This window comes from Muntiacus reevesi, chromosome 16 (assembly GCF_963930625.1).
Source record: "Muntiacus reevesi chromosome 16, mMunRee1.1, whole genome shotgun sequence".
NCBI lineage: Eukaryota > Metazoa > Chordata > Mammalia > Artiodactyla > Cervidae > Muntiacus > Muntiacus reevesi.
This window is the reverse complement of record NC_089264.1, coordinates 24,138,069-24,155,828: the sequence shown is the minus strand read 5'-3', so window position 1 is coordinate 24,155,828 and position 17,760 is coordinate 24,138,069. Positions and strand designations below refer to the sequence as shown.

At 38.6% G+C, this 17,760-nt stretch overlaps 1 protein-coding gene across 3 annotated transcripts in view; it reads left to right on the top strand.

The window, feature by feature from the left end:
* Window positions 1–17,760, top strand: part of MTTP (microsomal triglyceride transfer protein) — a 68,512-nt gene that overhangs the window by 24,295 nt on the left and 26,457 nt on the right. For all 3 annotated transcript variants that reach the window (XM_065907294.1, XM_065907291.1, XM_065907292.1), the window contains 5 exons: window positions 6,629–6,736; window positions 9,129–9,245; window positions 9,534–9,673; window positions 11,786–11,936; window positions 14,286–14,443. In XM_065907294.1, coding sequence (XP_065763366.1) covers window positions 6,629–6,736; window positions 9,129–9,245; window positions 9,534–9,673; window positions 11,786–11,936; window positions 14,286–14,443 — 674 coding nt within the window. The remainder of the gene's footprint in view (window positions 1–6,628; window positions 6,737–9,128; window positions 9,246–9,533; window positions 9,674–11,785; window positions 11,937–14,285; window positions 14,444–17,760) is intronic.

Here is a 17,760-nt window from a genome sequence, read left to right as displayed (position 1 = left end):
GTGGAATTTTAGCCACTTCACTGTCAGAAATATCATTATTTTAACTATCACATCATCTTACTATGGGATAAATTATGAAAGGAAAGTCTGTACTGCTGATTGGCAGTTTTCTCAGTTGTTGATTGGAGTATTTTCTATCCCAGACTCAAATTAAGTTTTACTCCCTTGAAATTTCTGTGACCTCAAGGTTTCTCACCAGCATGTATTTTTGTCTTCTCGAGTCCAAACTTACATTATAAAAGATATCCCATTAAAATACATAGATGCATGTTTATTGCACATATGTTTTTTTCATCTCCCCCTACTTAAATGTTTGGGTATGATTAATTTATTTACAAATTAAGTTGGAAACATGATAGTTTTCTACTTAAGACTGATATGCAAAAGATGCCTCATTACCACATGGATTCTTTTTTGGCCTGAAATGCTAATCCAATTAACTGGAATATTACCAGATTTCTATTTCTGGTTTTCACTCAGTATTGATTGAATTAATCATGTGGGTGCTGAGTCTGCCCTTTAATTTTGTTGTCCCTAGGCATTGATTTTGGAGAAGGGAATGGCACCCCGCTCTAGGACTCTTGCCTGGAAAATCCCATGGACAGAGGAGCCTGGTAGGCTGCAGTCCATGAGGTCGCTAAGAGTCAGACACGACTGAGTGACTTCACTTTCACTTTCACTTTCATGCATTGGAAAAGGAAATGGCAACCCACTCCAGTGTTCTTGCCTGGAGAATCCCAGGGATGGGGGAGCCTGGTGGGCTGCCGTCTATGGGTTCACACAGAGTCGGACACGACTGAAGCGACTTAGCAGCAGCAGGCATTAATTTGCTCTCTGAATCTGGCAGCGTGGCTCCTGTACCCACACCCAACCTCAGAAAGAAAAGTGACGCCTTGAAAGCCTCCTAATTCTTTGTGTGTTTCTTCACTTGTCTGTTTTACAAGGTACCGTTTCCTAGCTATGCTCTTTCTTAGGTACATATGAAAGAGACATACCCAGCTTCAGCTAAGTAGACCAAAGAAAGTGACTAATCTCCGTTTGCTGTGATCCTTTTTGTTTAGTTTTGCTCTTTGGCCAGTTAATGAAATTTTGCTTTCTCTTTTCCGTAATGAATGTGTAAGTTAAAGGAATGTATAGAGGCATTTTTTTCTTTAAAAAATATGAATAATCTCTACTGATTTCTAGGGGAAGTTTGCCCTCAAAATTTGGCCAGAAGAAGCACTGCATCTCCTTCGCCACAACCCACCCTTATCCCTCTGAGTTGAGTTTCCTTGGGTTGACGGCTTACTTTGTGACAAGGCTATGCTGCTCTTTGGAAGCTTCAGGGACTGTGCATTTAGATAAATGTCCTGTGCTCTTGGATATTCAGAACTCATTTCAGAACTGAATGAAGTAATCAGATTTATGGCCTGAATATAATAAAACTTATTCAGTTCCTGTTGTGAAATAACGAATTTAAGATTGTGTCAGCCACGTGGATTAAACTTCAAAGTTCTGACTTTGTTGTTTTCTTAATTACCAAAAGTCCACTTTATTCTAACAGTTTTGACATCTAGCTAGTATGGACACAAATGCTGTCTTCTCTCTGGGTCTCTGTGGTCTGCAACTAAAGGGAGGGAATTTAGGCCCCCAAGGTCAGCAGGCATACAAAAGGAAAAAGAGACTTGTCCACTTTTCCAGTTCTATGGAGACAATAAAAACTAGTAGGAGGAATGAAAAGAATTTTCTGTCTCAGAGTTTGTGTTGTTCAGCCTGCCAGGAAAAAGTCTGTCACACCATTTTTCCTAGGGATATAGCAGTCAAAATCAGAAGAAGGAGTAAGAGGAGAGTATTTGACGTTATATATGAAGATTAAATATGCCAACTGGGTTTCTGAAATTTTAGGTAAAACTTTATAAGCAATTCAGGCATATTTTATAGCTTGGAAGCAAAGTGAGGGTACTGATCTGATGGTAGTACAAGTATTTTTCCTTCTTAATGGATCCTCTCACTTTCTGAGGTATTTAAGGCTCAGGCCAAAAATGTCCCAGACCGTAGGCATGTGCATATAGCTACCAGTGAGCCTTCTGGCTGTGTATGGTCTCAAGAAATCCAGTTAGGTTCCTTTAATTGTCCTGATATTTGGAGATTAAGTTCTCCCAAATATTTGCAAGGAAAGTTACACTCTAATTCCTCAAAGGTAAGAAGACCTAGTTTACAAAATAGAACATCAGAAACTCAACCTTGGTTCTGAGAAATTGTCAGTGATTTGTTTGAGAATATGATACCATGGATTTCCAGACGTTGAGGTCACTGTTCCAGTTCCCTTTTAACCTGGACAAACACAATCCCAACATTTATAGGTTCATCCAATGTAATGACTAAAATTGATTGCCGGATAGAGTACCCGATAAATCCGTCCCTAGGCAGAATATATGTAGAAAATAAAAATAGAAAATTTGAGGCACTTGTTTGAATTATCAGGCAAAGTATTTTCATCTAAGGTATGAGGGAGTTTTCATGTACACTAAATTGTTCAGATTGGTATTAATTGAATTTATTGCATAATGACTGAGGTTTCAGTTTTACTTGAGAAGTCATAGTTGGTTTTAATGAGAAATAGGAAGGCATTCAGGATATTTCTGGTAGACATGCATCTATAATTACCATAAACCTTGGGAATTTTTATAGGGAAGCTATATCCATCCTCTCCATTTCTAAATCATGTGATGTCTTTGAAGTCAATACAGGGTAAAAAATGACAGCCTGCTTTCCAGAAAATTCTTTGTATTTTTATCCTTGTTTCTTAAACATGAGCTAAATAGTCAAAATGGTATAAGACATAGTTTTCGTCTCTGTGCCTGTAATTGTCAAGGATGAAATAAAGCTAAGATAAGCCGTTTACTGTTGCAGCCAAATCACAGTCCCCTTCTTCATTCTAGCCTTTTTCCTGCTTTCTGAAGAGAAACTCAAAGCAGTCCCTGTGGCAGGCCATGCACTGTTAGCACCCTAAACCTCAATTCTTCCAACCTTCTGTGTCTCCTCATACCGAAGGCCAACAGGAATGCTCTGGAGGGCCGAAGAACATCAGTCATGTGGAATTTTCTCCATGGGCATTTTGGTCATGTGTGGGCCCTTATCATAGCCCTTAGAGGCCGTGCATCTCAGGATTCTCAAGCATGGTGATTGCCATTCTCTACAAGAATCTATATCTGTGATATTACTTTGAAACTTGATTCAGTTCAGTTCAGTCGCTCAGTTGTGTCCTACTCTTTGCAACCCCATGAACCGCAGTATGCCAGGCCTCCCTGTCCATCATCAACTCCCGGAGCCCACCTAAACCCATGTCCCTTGTGTTGGTGATGCCATCCAACCATCTCATCCTCTGTCATCCCCTTCTTCTCCCACCTTCAATCTTTCCCAGCATCAGGGTCTTTTCAAATGAGTCAGTCCTTTGCATCAGGTGGCCAAAGTATTGGAGTTTCAGCATCAGCATCAGTCCTTCCAATGAACACCCAGGACTGATTTTCTTTAGGATGGACTGGTTGGATCTCCTTGCAGTCCAACGGACTCTCAAGAGTCTTCTCCAACACCACAGTTTAAAAGCATCAATTCTTTGGCACTCAACTTTCTTTATAGTCCAACTCTCACATCTGTACATGACTACTGGAAAAACTATAGCCTTGACTAGATGGACCTCTGTTGGCAAAGTAATGTCTCTGCTTTTTAATATCTTATCATGGTTGGTCATAACTTTCCTTCCAAGGAGTAAGAGTCTTTTAATTTCGTGGCTGCAATCACCATCTGCAGTGATTTTGGAGCCCAGAAAAATAAAGTCAGCCACTGTTTCTGCTGTTTCCACATCTATTTGCCATGAAGTGATGGACCAGATGCCATGATCTTAGTTTTCTGAATGTTGAGCTTTAAACCAATTTTTTCACTCTCCTCTTTCACTTTCATCAAGAGGCTCTTTAGTTCTTCACTTTCTGCCATAAGGGTGGTGTCATCTGCATATCTGAGGTTATTGATATTTCTCCTGGCAATCTTTTTTTTTAAGCAGGATTTTCTTTTTTTTTTTTTTTTCTCATTTATTTTTATTAGTTGGAGGCTAATTACTTTACAATATTGTAGTGGTTTTTGTCATACATTGACATGAATCAGCCATGGATTTACATGTATTCCCCATCCTGATCCCCCCTCCTACCTTCCTCTCTAACCTGATCCCTCTGGGTCTTCCCCTCCTGGCAATCTTGATTCCAGCTTGTGCTTCATCCACCCCAGCGTTTCTCATGATGTACTCTGCATATAAGCTAAATAAGCAGGGTGACAATATACAGCCTTGAAATTCTCCTTTTCCTATTTGGAACCAGTCTGTTCCATGTCCTGTTCTAACTGCTGCTTCCTGACCTATATACAGGTTTCTCAAGAGACAGGTCAGGTGGTCTGGTATTCCCATCTCCTTCAGAATTTTCCACAGTTTACTGTGATCCACACAAAGGCTTTGGCATAGTCAATAAAGCAGAAATAGATATTTTTCTGGAACTCTCTTGCTTTTTTGATGATCCAGCGGATGTTGGCATTTTGATCTCTGGTTCCTCTGCCTTTTCTAAAACCAGCTTGATCACAGTTCACATATTGTTAAATTTTGAGCGTTACTTTACTAGTGTGTGAGATGAGTGCAATTGTGCGGTAGTTTGAGCATCCTTTGGCATTACCTTTCTTTGGGATTGGAATGAAAACTGACCTTTTCCAGTCCTGTGGCCACTGCTGAGTTGTCCAAATTTGCTGACATATTGAGTGCAGCACTTTCACAGCATCATCTTTCAGGGTTTGAAATAGCTCAACTGGAATTCCATCGCCTCCACTAGCTTTGTTCATAGTGATGCTTCCTAAGGCCCACTTGACTGCACATTCCAGGATGTCCAGCTCTAGCTGAGTGGGAGTGATCACACCTTCATGATTATCTGGGTCGTGAAGACCTTTTTTGTACAGTTCTTCTGTGTATTCTTGCCACCTCTTCTTAATATCTTCTGTTTCTGTTAGGTCCATACCACTTCTGTCCTTTATTGAGCCCATCTTTGCATGAAATATTACTTTGGTATCTCTAATTTTCTTGAAGAGATCTCTAGTGTTTCCAATTCTATTGTTTTCCTCTATTTCGTCACATTGATCACTGAGGAAGGCTTTCTTATCTCTCCTTGCTATTCTTTGGAACACTGCATTCAAGTGGGTATTTCTTTCCTGTTCTCCTTTGCTTTTTGCTTCTCTTCTTTTCACAGCTATTTGTAAGCCCTCCTCAGACAGCCATTTTGCTTTTTTGCATTTCTTTTTCTTGGGAACGATCTTGACCCCTGTCTCCTGTACAATGTCACGAACCTCCATCCATAGTTCATCAGGCACTCTGTCCATCAGATCTAGTCCCTTAAATCTATTTCTCACTCCCACTGTATAGTCATAAAGGATTTGATTTAGGTCATACCTGAATGATCTAGTGTTTTTCCCCACTTTCTTCAATTTAAGTCTCAATTTGGCATTAAGGAGTTTATGATCTGAGCCACAGTATGCTCCCGGTCTTGTTTTTGCTGACTGTATAGAGCTTCTCCATCTTTGGCTGCAAAGGATATACTCAATCTGATTTTGGTGTTGACTATCTGGTGATGTCCATGTGTAGACTCTTCTCCTGCGTTGGTGGAAGGGGGTGTTTGCTATGACCAGTGCATTCTCTTGGCAGAACTCTGTTAGCCTTTGTCCTGTTTCATTCTGTACTCCAAGGCCAAATTTGCCTGTTACTCCAGGTATTTCTTGACTTCCTAGTTTTGCATTCCAGTCCCCTATAATGAAAAGGACATCTTTTTTGGGTATTAGTTCTAGCAGTTCTTGTAGGTCTTCATAGAACCGTTCAACTTCAGCTTCTTCAGCATTACTGGTTGGGACATAGACTTGGATTACTGTGATATTGAATGGTTTGTATTTTTGACGCTGATGAAGACTTGATTTTTGTCTTCGCTGCTGTGAGCAGGAATTCTCTAGTTGCAGGGGCTACTCTTCCTTTAGGTGCAGGTTCCTCACTGTGGTGGCTTCTCTTGTTGTGGAGCACAGGATTTATGTGCACAGGTTTCAATAGTTGTAGCACGTGAACTCAATATTTGTGGCACTCCAGCTTAGTTATTTTGCAGCATGTTGGATCTTCCTGGACCAGGAATCAAACCTATGTCCCCTGCTTTGGCAGGCAGGTTCTTAACCACTGGACCACTGGGGAAGTCCAAATGCTGGTTAATTTTTGTTTCAAGCAGAATTACAGGTAGGGAATATGCTGACAACATGCTTGAAGAGAGTGTTCCTGATTTCTCTTTCTTGGGCAATCCTTGTTTTCACAGAAACCCTATCCTGTATCAGTGCTCTTTTTCCTTTCCCATCATACCCAAAGCCTTCATTATCAGCCTCCATAAATGTCATATTTTGGTGGTCTAGCTTTTTGAAATGTAAATGGCTTCTTTTCACAAAAAAAGAAGTCTCAGCTTTGAACTAACAGATCTCTTTCTCCCAGGATTGATAGGGGTGAGAATCTAATCTTTCCTGATATTTATTTAACTAAGTCTTGTAAATGATCCATTTCTGCTCTATTTATGTTTTTTCTTTTCTCACCTAGATCAAAGAGTTCTACTCATATCAAAATGAACCAGCAGCCATAGAAAACCTCAAGAGAGGCCTGGCTAGCCTATTTCAGATGCAGTTAAGCTCTGGAACTACCAATGAGGTACTTAGTAATATTATTAAGCATCTAGAATATTTATTTGTTAATATAGTTACTAAAATTGTTTATATGGGTTTCTATTTGGAGAGATTCAGTGAAAAAAAAATTACTCCTATGGTAATGATTAGAAAAGGTGAGATGGGTAGTTGTCTCATTTAGTTGTCTCATTTGTTTCTCATATGAAACAAATTGTCATTTACCCCAATTTGTATTTGAATACAGGGGAAAGGAAATTAGAATCAGTTATACTAAGGAGACCTATAGAATGACTGAATGATCAGTTCAGTTCAGTTCAGTCACTCAGTCGTGCCTGACTCTTTATGACTCCATGGACCGCAGCACACCAGGCTTCCCTGTCCATCACCAACTCCTGTAGCTTACTCAAACTCATGTCCATTGAGTCGGTGATGCCATCCAACCATCTCATCCTCTGTCGTCCCCTTCTCCTCCTGCCTTCAATCTTTCCCAGCATCAGGGTCTTTTCAAATGAGTCAGTCCTTCGCATCAGATGGCCAAAGTATTGCAGTTTCAGCATCAGCATCAGTCCTTCCAATGAATATTCAGGACTGATTTCCTTAAGGATAGACTGGTTGGATCTCCTTGCAGTCCAAGGGACTCTCAAGAGTCTTCTCCAACACTACAGTTCAAAACCATCAATTCTTCGGCACTCAGTTTTCTTTATAGTCCAACTCTCACATCCATACTTGACTACTAGAAAAAACCTTAGCTTTGAGTAGACAGACCTTTGTTGGCAAAGTAATGTCTCTGCTTTTTAATATATGTCTAGATTTTAATATATGTCATAGCTTTTCTTCCAAGGACCAAGTGTCTTTTAATTTCATGGCTGAATGATAGAGACCCAAAAATCCTTGGAGAACATTCCACTGACCTCACTGTCCATCCCTATGCCATAGGGAGGTTATAAAAAAAAGATTCCCTGGATTCACTGCAGAGATTCTGGTTCAGTAGATTAGCATCTGTATTTTAATAGTCTTCTCAGCTAATGTATGTGTGGTCAGTTTGATTTATATGAACCCTTCCATTTAATAGATGAAAACAAAGGTTAAACAACAGAAGTTTAGTGGCTCCCCAAGTATTATAACTAAAGCAAAGCTGAGTCCAAGTTTTCTTGTCTGAATTCAGCCAGTTCATGAGCTGGTAAGAAAATCTGATGGCAAGGCTGGGCCAAGAGAATGCTGGTTAGCTTCCTGGAAAGACTGAGGGTAGAAAGACTGGCTTGTAGAAGCCAAAGGGACGCCTCAGAGAAGCTATACAGAGTCAGTATTGAGATATATTTGCTTACATTCAAATTATTGATGTGCCTTATGGTGAGCTGAATTAATGCTGTAGGTTTTAAAGGACTTAGCTCATCAAAGCATGTGTGTGTTTTCACATACACACACACACACACACACAGAGCCTACACATAGTATTAAAAGTCAACTCCCCTCACCCCATAATTACCCATTTGAGAGATTTTGATTATGACTACATCATTTTTTGGGGTTCCAAAATCACTGCAGATGGTGACTGCAGCCATGAAATTAAAAGACGCTTGCTCCTTGGAAGAAAAGTTATGACCAACCTTGACAGCATATTAAAAAGCAGAGATATTACTTTGCCAACAAGGTCTGTCTAGTCAAAGCTATGATTCTTCCAGTATTCATGTATGGATATAAGAGTTGGGCTATAAAGAAAACTGAGAGTCAAAGAATTGATGCTTTTGAACTGTGGTGTTGGAGAAGACGCTTGAGAGTCTCTTGGACTGCAAGGAGATCCAACCAGTCCATCCTAAAGGAAATCAGTCCTGAATATTCATTGGAAGGACTGATGCTGATGCTGAAACTGCAATACTTTGGTCACCTGATGTGAAGAGCTGACTCATTTGAAAAGACCCCGTTATTGGGAAAGATTGAGGGCAGGAGGAGAAGGGGACGACAGAGGATGAGATGGTTGGATGGCATCACCAACTCAATGGGCACGAGTCTGAGTAAGCTACAGAAGTTGGTGATGGACAGGGAAGCCTGGCATGCTGCAGTCCATGGGGTTGCAAAGAGTCTAACATGACTGAGTGACTAAACTGAACTGAACTGAACTAAACTGAATTGAACTGAACTGAGGCCATTTGTCCAATTCCTATTAGACATTAGAGAGAAGTAGGAAATCATTTATTATTCCTGGGGCAATAAGAATTTGCTCATAAGACTCAAAGAGGATGGAAAGGAATCCACATGCTTCAGGAAACACTAAATTCTTCTGTTTTCCTATCTTGTCAGAGAAAGGAGTCCTGCGTGATATATTAGAACCCCAATTTTTTAAGTTACTTGCCACTGGAATTCAAATGGTTCATGTGAGAATCCCATCTGAAACATTGTATTTTGGCTTTTCTTTTTAGGTAGACATCTCTGGAGATTGTAAAGTGACCTACCAGGCTCAGCAAGACAAAGTGACCAAAATTAAGGCTTTGGATTCATGCAAACTAGAGAGGGCTGGATTTACAACCCCACATCAGGTATGCTAGATATCACTTTCTGAAGCAATCAAGTTCCTTTTGTAGAGACGATTCAAAAATAATAGGTGAATAAAGTAGCAATATAATTTGGGAACACTTGCAATTTTTAGTTTAGGGTATAGTATTACATAATATCAAATGAATGGATTTATTTTAATGTATTGTAGGTTTGTGTGTTGAACAAATATGAAAGGGGCATTCTTGTGAAGATGAGAAGATAATTTGCTATTTGGCTTGATTCAAAGATAGAAAGCTGATTGCTTGTTACAACCACATTTATTTATTTAGGTCTTGGGTGTCACTTCAAAAGCCACATCTGTCACTACCTATAAGATAGAAGACAGCTTTGTTGTAGCTGTGCTCTCAGAAGAGATACATGCCTTGAGGCTGAATTTTCTACAATCAATAGCAGGCAAAATAGTATCAAGGTAAGATAATGCTTAAATTTTCCTTACTGTTCTTTAGTATATTATTAAAATTAAAAAATATGTATGCACATATATACATGCACATGAATTAATATATTTATTGCTTCCTCATTTTGACTGTGAGCTCCTTTAGAACAATAATTATGTCTTGTTCATCTTTATTTTTCATATTATCTATAATAGTATGTGGCATGAAATAAATACTTAATGTTTTAAAATAGGACTTCATTAAAAACAAATTGTCTATTGAATAGAATTTAAATTTTAAAAAGGCAAACAACTTGATTTATTCTTATTTATTTTCTGATTTCTCTATCAAATGCTTTTAATGTTAAGATAAAAAAGTGGCATTTGTGTGTTCTCTCCTCAAGATTATTTTTTTGTCATTGTGATATTGTCACACATTGTGTTATTGTCATTGTGTTATTTGTCATTGTGTGTTATTAAACACAAAAATGTTCCATAGTAAAGTGATATGACAGAATTTTTGCTGTGATTTATAGTACTTACATATTCAAGACTGTTATTTCAATTTGAGAAAATTTCTCTGGTCAGAACAGTTCTCACAGGCTATAGGACTAGAATTTAAAATCTAAGAGTATGTCTTATTTTCAGATTTTAATTTAGAGTAACACATCCTAGCATTAAATGTAAGTTATATCTTCTGCTATTATTTCTCAAATATTTCTTCTGAAGTAACTCTAATGTCAGAGGTAAATGGTTGCAAATTCTTGGTAGAAACTCCTCAAACCATAAATGCTTGAAATTTTGTTGAAGTCTCCTCTGGATTAGAACCTTGCGTTCTACTTTGTACCACATCTGTCTTGATTTCATATAAAATTAATATTTTAAATTTAGGTTTATCAGGATTCCATTGTTCTATAACACACCACTCCAAACTTAGTAGTATGAAAAGCAGCAATCACTTTATTATTTTCCCTCATAATCATGACACTTGATCCTGCTAGGCACGCCTTGCTTGCTGTGTGTTGTGCAGTTGCAGAGCTGGTTCACAGGTTGCTCCCTCACCTATCTAGTGTTTGGGCTGCAGATTCACACTACTTGGGCTCCTCATGCATCTCTCTTTATCTCCATGTGGCCTCTCAACATGGTAGCTTCAGTAGCCAGACTTCTTACATGGTAGCTCAAGTCTCTCAAGGTATGTGCTGCTAGCTTGCCAGATGAAAGCTGAATTCCCTTTTGTGACTTGTTGTTGTTCAGTCACCCAGTCATGTCCGACTCTTTGCGACCCCATAGACTGCAGCCCGCCAGGCCTCTCTGCCCCTCACCATCTCCCGAAGTTTGCCCAAATTCATGTCCATTGCATCAGTGATGCCATCCAGCCGTCTCATCCTCTGACACCCTCTTCTCCTTCTGCCCTCAATCTTTTGCAGCATCAGGGACTTTAGTGATGAGTCAGCTGTTCACATCAGATGACCAAAATACTGAAGTTTCAGCTTCAGCATCTGTCTTTCCAATGAGTATTCAGGGTTGATTTCCCTTAAGATTGACTGTTTGATCTTGCAATCCAAGGAACTCTCAGGAGTCTTCTCCAACATAAAAGGACTTAGCCTTACAAACCATATATTGAAACTTCTGCTGTGCTCTACAAGTCCTGGCAGTCACAGAGTCCTGCCCAGGCTTAAGGAGAGGGATGTAGACTCCACCTTTTGAAGGGAGAGAAGCAAGCTACTGAAAGAGCATATCAGACTCGTGAGGCCATATTTGGAAAACAAGATTTTCTAACTGTTTTAGTAAGTGACATGTGGTTGTCCTGAAGATATTTTTCAGAGAGCTGGGCTAAAGCCCAAAGAGGTGACATCATATATCTTACTCAGCATCCAGGCAAGTTTTCTTTACTGTAATCTCTTGTCATAATATTTTGAAATCCCAGGCTTAAACTTTCAAACCTTTGAATAAAATTGTTGCTCCAGAAAATTTTCATAATGATCTAGAGGTTTCTGTTACTGCTGGAGATCTCTCAGTTCGAAAGACATGGCCTTACAGAATTTGAATACATTAGTTTCTTGTTTGCCAAAAGAGTGACAATTAATAGCTTGTTCACTCAAAAGAAGGCCGCTGATGTGGTATTCCTCTTCCTTGGTTATGCAGGCAGAAACTGGAGCTGAAAACCACAGAAGCAGGTCTGCGACTGAAGCCGGGAAAGCAGGTTGCAGCCATCATTAAAGCAGTCGACTCGAAGTACACGGCCATTCCCATTGTGGGCCAGGTCTTCCAGAGCAAGTGCAGAGGATGCCCTTCTGTGAGTGTGAGCCACCGCATTGTGTGGCCCAGTCATGGAATAATCATGACCTACCATTCTGTTTTCCTTTTGTCTCCAATGGAAGCTTCAGTTAATTTATGAGGAAAGTTTACAAAGAACTTCCAGCCACCACTGAGTTATAATGCCAGCAGCCTAACAATATGCTATAATAATTAACAAATGACTACCACATCCACTTCTTTCAAATAAAAATGTCATGTCTTGGAGGCAGCTTCCTCAAAGCAGACCTCAGAATGCAGTGGGGATAAGGGCCTGATGAAGTTAGGGGAAGCATACAGCCTTGAGAGCATGGACAGTGGCCTGAATCCTGAAAGTTCTGCCTCTCGGGAGTAATATGTCCAGACTTCCCAGGTGGCTCAGTGGGTAAAGAATCCACCTGCACTACAGAAGATGCAAGAGATATGAGTTGGATCATTGGGTTGGGAAGATCCCCTGGAGGAAGACATGGCAACCCACTCTAGTATTCATGCCTGGGAAATCCCATGGACAGAGAAGCCTGGTGAGCTACAGTCCATGGGGTTGCAAAGAGTAGGACCCAACTGAAACAGCTGAGCACACACACAGTAAAATGTCCACAGGAGAAATGTTTTACTGAGCTCAGTGTTCTGAGAGCTGCTAGGAGGACTACAAATGGATACCAAGCTCTTCACCTAAATCAGGAACACTTACTTACCACACCCCAACCTCCCCACTGTTATAGCCAGAAATGAGCATACCCCCAAGGTTAAGTGTGTGAGTGTGTGTGTGCATGTGTGAGTGTATCTGTATGTATTTGTGAGTGTGTAATATTTTTAATCTAATAAAGAATAATTTCTTTTGTTGCATAAATCAGTTGTGATGTATGACCACAGATATGACTCTGGGTTCCAGCGTTTCCTAATACTTAACCCTTGGCTTCAGTCTCTGTTTGTAGCTACCAGAAGATGCCCTTCCCTTGGCCATTATTAGTGCTCAGAAGAGTGGAATCATCAAGAGCTAATACCAGAATTTGCTTAAAGTGCAAGGCACTAATTCCTTATTAGTTTTTCAAATATATCAAAATTGAGTGAAGGGTAAAACAAAATGAGACAAAAATAATTGTTTTCAAACCTTGTTTCTTCTTCTTTTCCCCATAAATTATCTAATGTTCCAGTGTTATTTTCTAATGCCATATGAGATGGAAATTATTTAGAAAGGTGACTAATGAAACCAATGATCTTTTCTTATTCTGTTAATTTCTCTTCTCCTAGTTATCAAATATTATGAGCCATCTAAGATTTCTCAAAACTATTTCTTCATTATTATAGAAAAGGTTTATGTCTTTGGAATTTGCTTATTCAATGTCAGTATAATGTCACCATTGCAACTCTTTAAAGAAAAAAATTCTAACTTAACACTGATATGGTCTCTGCCCTCAGAAATGACCCAGTAAATCTTTAGCTAAGTACAACTGGAATATTGTTTTGGACTACCCTCTTAAGATTAGATAACCAAAATGGATTTGAAGAAGAGCAAAATATGTATCTGTTGTTATTGGAAGGAATGAATATTTTAAAAACTGGTAGCATGCAGATTATGCAGAGTTGAGAGAGAGGTCACTTATGGGATTTAACACATTTTTTTACAACTAAGGGAGAAGTGATAAACTATGAAAAATAAGGTTTTGAACTTTTTCCTAAGCCAAAAGATGTTATTGATTAGAACTACTTACTATTTTTAAAACCACAGCAGCATAACAGTAGTGTATACAAGGATTACCTTTATCTAAATGCCACTCTACTTAACACGGATATATGAAATGAACAGTTCAGACCTCATCAAGGTGTTTTACTATTACTTGTATTTCATACAAACAGTAAAATAAAGAGAATAGGGAGATCAAATTATTATAAAAATTGGTTTTCAATAAGGTTTCAGTTCATAAGAAACATGACACAATTCTTCAGCAGTTCAGATGATTTTCCCCCTCCAAAATATCCTGTTGTTGATGAAAATTCGACATAATTTCACTATGGTAGTCAAAGCCTGACCTCAGATCTAATTCCCTTGTGTAACCATGGAATGACCTACATGCCCAGAATCTTGAGGTCATTTGAGCTAAGTACTAATCGACAAATACTGTCCTCTCGAAGAGGACTTGTGCACTGGTCAGCAGGCCTCTGTATTTGCCTCTGAGAGTCACAGGAATGTGATGGGGGCAGGGGCAATCAGATATATTGAGGTAAGATACAAAGAGCTTCTTTTGCTTGTCAGATACAAGGAAAAATGTATTTCTGGAGAGAACATTCTTTGTAAACATGGATGTTCAGAATTATGAGTGTGATCTGGGCCTGCGGCCGTGTTTTGCAGCTCTCAGAGCACTGGCAGTCCATCAGAAAACACCTGCAGCCTGACAACCTCTCCAAGGCTGAGGCTGTCAGAAGCTTCCTGGCCTTCGTCAAGCACCTCAGGACGGCAAAGAAAGAAGAGATCCTCCAAATTCTAAAGGCAGAAAACAAGGAAGTACTGTAAGTTCCCTGAACATTTCCTGGGGTTGTCTATAAGAAAGTGTTTCTGGGATGCTGTTTATTAAGCAGATAAGATCCCTTTTTAATCAACTGCCTCACCTTCAAATCAATCGTTTGCTATTTCACATTTGCATTGAACACTTATACCTCAGTGCAGTAACTCAATGGTTAATTGGCCAGAAATTCAAGTTTTCAGCAGTGACTCAGAGTGAACATTTTATTTTGAACATTTTGTTCATGAGTGTAAATCAAGTCTAGATTGGTACATAGATAGGGGGAGGGTAGGACTTCGATGTGATGCCACAGTGCAGGCGCTGCCACACTCTGGTGAAATTGTGTTCCCAGAGCTATTAATTTATACTCAAAAAGAGTTCAGACCTGATTATAAAAAAACAAAAAAGTATGAATTTTTCTATTGAAAATGAGCTTTCATTAAAGATACAGTGATGATCCTCATCGAAGCCTTGTTTTGAAAAGAAAATTGAGAACTGAGATAAACAGCCAAAAGAATCCAGAGAGAAGAAATACGTACATCATTTGAGTATTCAGTGGAAGAGTGTGTTATTTTACATCCACAATAAAGAGAGTTGACAGTTCTCAAACTTACTTTGTAAATACCAATACAAATACACTTTCTAAATAGAAGTGTTTTGGTCTGTAAAACAAAATTTATCTGCAACTACAAATTTAACTGTTTAACACTAATTATGCTAATTGATGATATAGAACATGACTCAATTAGTTTGACAAACAGTGGAAATTAGCCATTAAGATAGTCAAAAGTATAAAATGGCCAAGTTACACCCCTTCCCACACACACACAACACACACAGCAACAGTGGTCACTGAGTTCTAAGGACTTGATTACTCAAGAATAAGAGAATTTAGTTTTTTTCCTGAGAAGATTGTTTATCCTTGATTGTACTGTTATTGACTTGACTTAGGGCATTAAAAAATTGACATGAATTCCATATGACTAACTACAAGTTAGTTGGATACTGTCTTCAAAATAAAAATTTAAACAGTCAAATGTATGCAAAATTATAAATTCTTAGACTCTGTTTTGATCATAGAATTTAAGGATATATTTTAGAGTTACTTATCTTTTTGTAAAAAAAAAATTACTGACAAAAACAGTGCAAAATTTGGCTGTTAACTTAGAACAGAGATTACACTAAACCTTAGCCTTATTTGTATCCTAAAAATCTTGTGGTGGCAATAATTTGTATGATTGCATGATGTATTTTCTAAATCAGGTTATTTACCTGATATTTTCAATATTGCATCATATCATAGGAAATAGACATATAGTATAGTAGAAAAGATATTAAGATGAACTAAAATCAGAAGTCCTAGTTTTAAATTCTGACCTCCAACATCATATAACCTTTAAGTAAGTCATTTACATTTAGTTTCCCTGAGCCTCATTTTCAACATTCATAAAATACAGAGAATTCCTTCTGTTTATTGTAGTATAGTGAAATTCAGGATGGTGGAATATAACATTTCCCAATTTTATTATGTGTATCCTATGACTTTGAGGTTATTAACAATTATGCCAAGAGGAAAGGCTCCTGTGAGCAATTGAGTTTGAAAAACACTGGGAAAAACCAAGTCAAATAGCTCTCTTTATTATGGAAATATCTGGCATCTTTAATCTGATAATATTACATATAAGTTTCCTTAAATATATTCCAAACTTACATGACCTTGAAAATCCCTCTTCTTAAAGCATTTTGTAGGGTTAGTATTATATGAAAACCCTTTAGAAAATACTGTAATTAAGACCCGTGTATTCCAGAGTCAGAAAAAACTGAGTTCCAATCCTAGCTCTATTTTTATCAGCTATAGGACCTTGAACAAATGATTGGATATTTCTGAGTCTGTTTCCTTATGTATAGGGAGAATATTAGTATTAAACTGACAGAGATGTTCAGTGAACTGATGGTATTAATAACAGCATGTATTTATTGAGCATTTACAATGTGCCAAACACTATTCTTAGTGTTTTACATAGATCATGTGATTTAATCCTCCTGACAACCCTAAAATAACTGCTCTTTATAGCCCTACATTACAGATGAAGAAGTTAAAGCAGAAAGAGGTTCAGTTCAATTCAGTCGCTCAGTCGTGTCTGACTCTTTTCAACCTCATGGACTGCTGCATGCCAGGCTTCCCTGTCCTTCGCCAACTACCCGAGCTTGCTCAAACTCATGTCCATTGAGTTGGTGATGCCATCCGCCATCCAACCATTTCATTCTCTGTCATCCCCGTCTCTTCCTGCCTTCAATTTTTCCCAGTGTCAGGGTCTTTTCCAGTGAGTCAGTTCTTTGCATCAGGTGGTCAAAGTATTGGAGTTTCAGCTTCAGCATCAGTCCTTCCAAAGAATATTCAGGAGTTATTTCCTTTAGGATAGACTGGTTGGATCTCCTTGCAGTCCAAGGGACTCTCAAGAGTCTTCTCCAACACCACAGTTCAAAAGCATCAATTCTTCAGCACTCAACTTTCTTTATGGTCCCACTCTCACATCCTTACATGACTACTAGAAAAGCCATAGTTTTGACTAGATGGACCTTTGTTGGCAAAGGAATGTCTCTGCTTTTTAATATAGGTTGGTCATAACTTTTTTCCCAAGGAGCAAGCATCTTTTAATTTCATGGCTGTAGTCACCATCTGCAATGATTTTGGAGCCCAAGAAAATAAAGTCTGTCACTGTTTCCACAGTTTCCCCATCTGTTTGCCATGAAGTGATGGGACCAGATGCTATGATCTCAGTTTTTTTGAATGTCGAGTTTTAAGCCAACTTTTTCACTCTCCTCTTTCACTTTCATCAAGAGGTTCTTAAGTTCTTCTTCACTTTCTGCCATAAGGGTGGTGTCATCTGCATATCTGAGGTTATTGATATTTCTCCCAGCAATCTTGATTCCAGCTTGTGCTTCCTCCAGCCCAGCGTTTCTCATGATGTACTCTGCATATAAGTTAAATAAGCAGGGTGACAATATACAGCCTTGATGTACTCCTTTCCCGATTTGGAAAAGAGGTTGCATACCTAAAATTTCTAGTGCAGTGTTTGCAGTAATAACACTTAATAAGTATTATCTCTCTCTCAGCCTGCTTCATTCCATGAGGTTTTGTTAAGACCAAAATGGTGTAGTACAAGAATATCTTTTTTAAAATATGTATATATATGTATATATAATGCATTAAATACATGCATGGTATGTTATGTAGATGTGGAAAGAAATATATACAGACATCTTATGTTCATTAGTATGGCAACTAGTTTCAGAAATATTATCATTGCAAGACTCAACCAG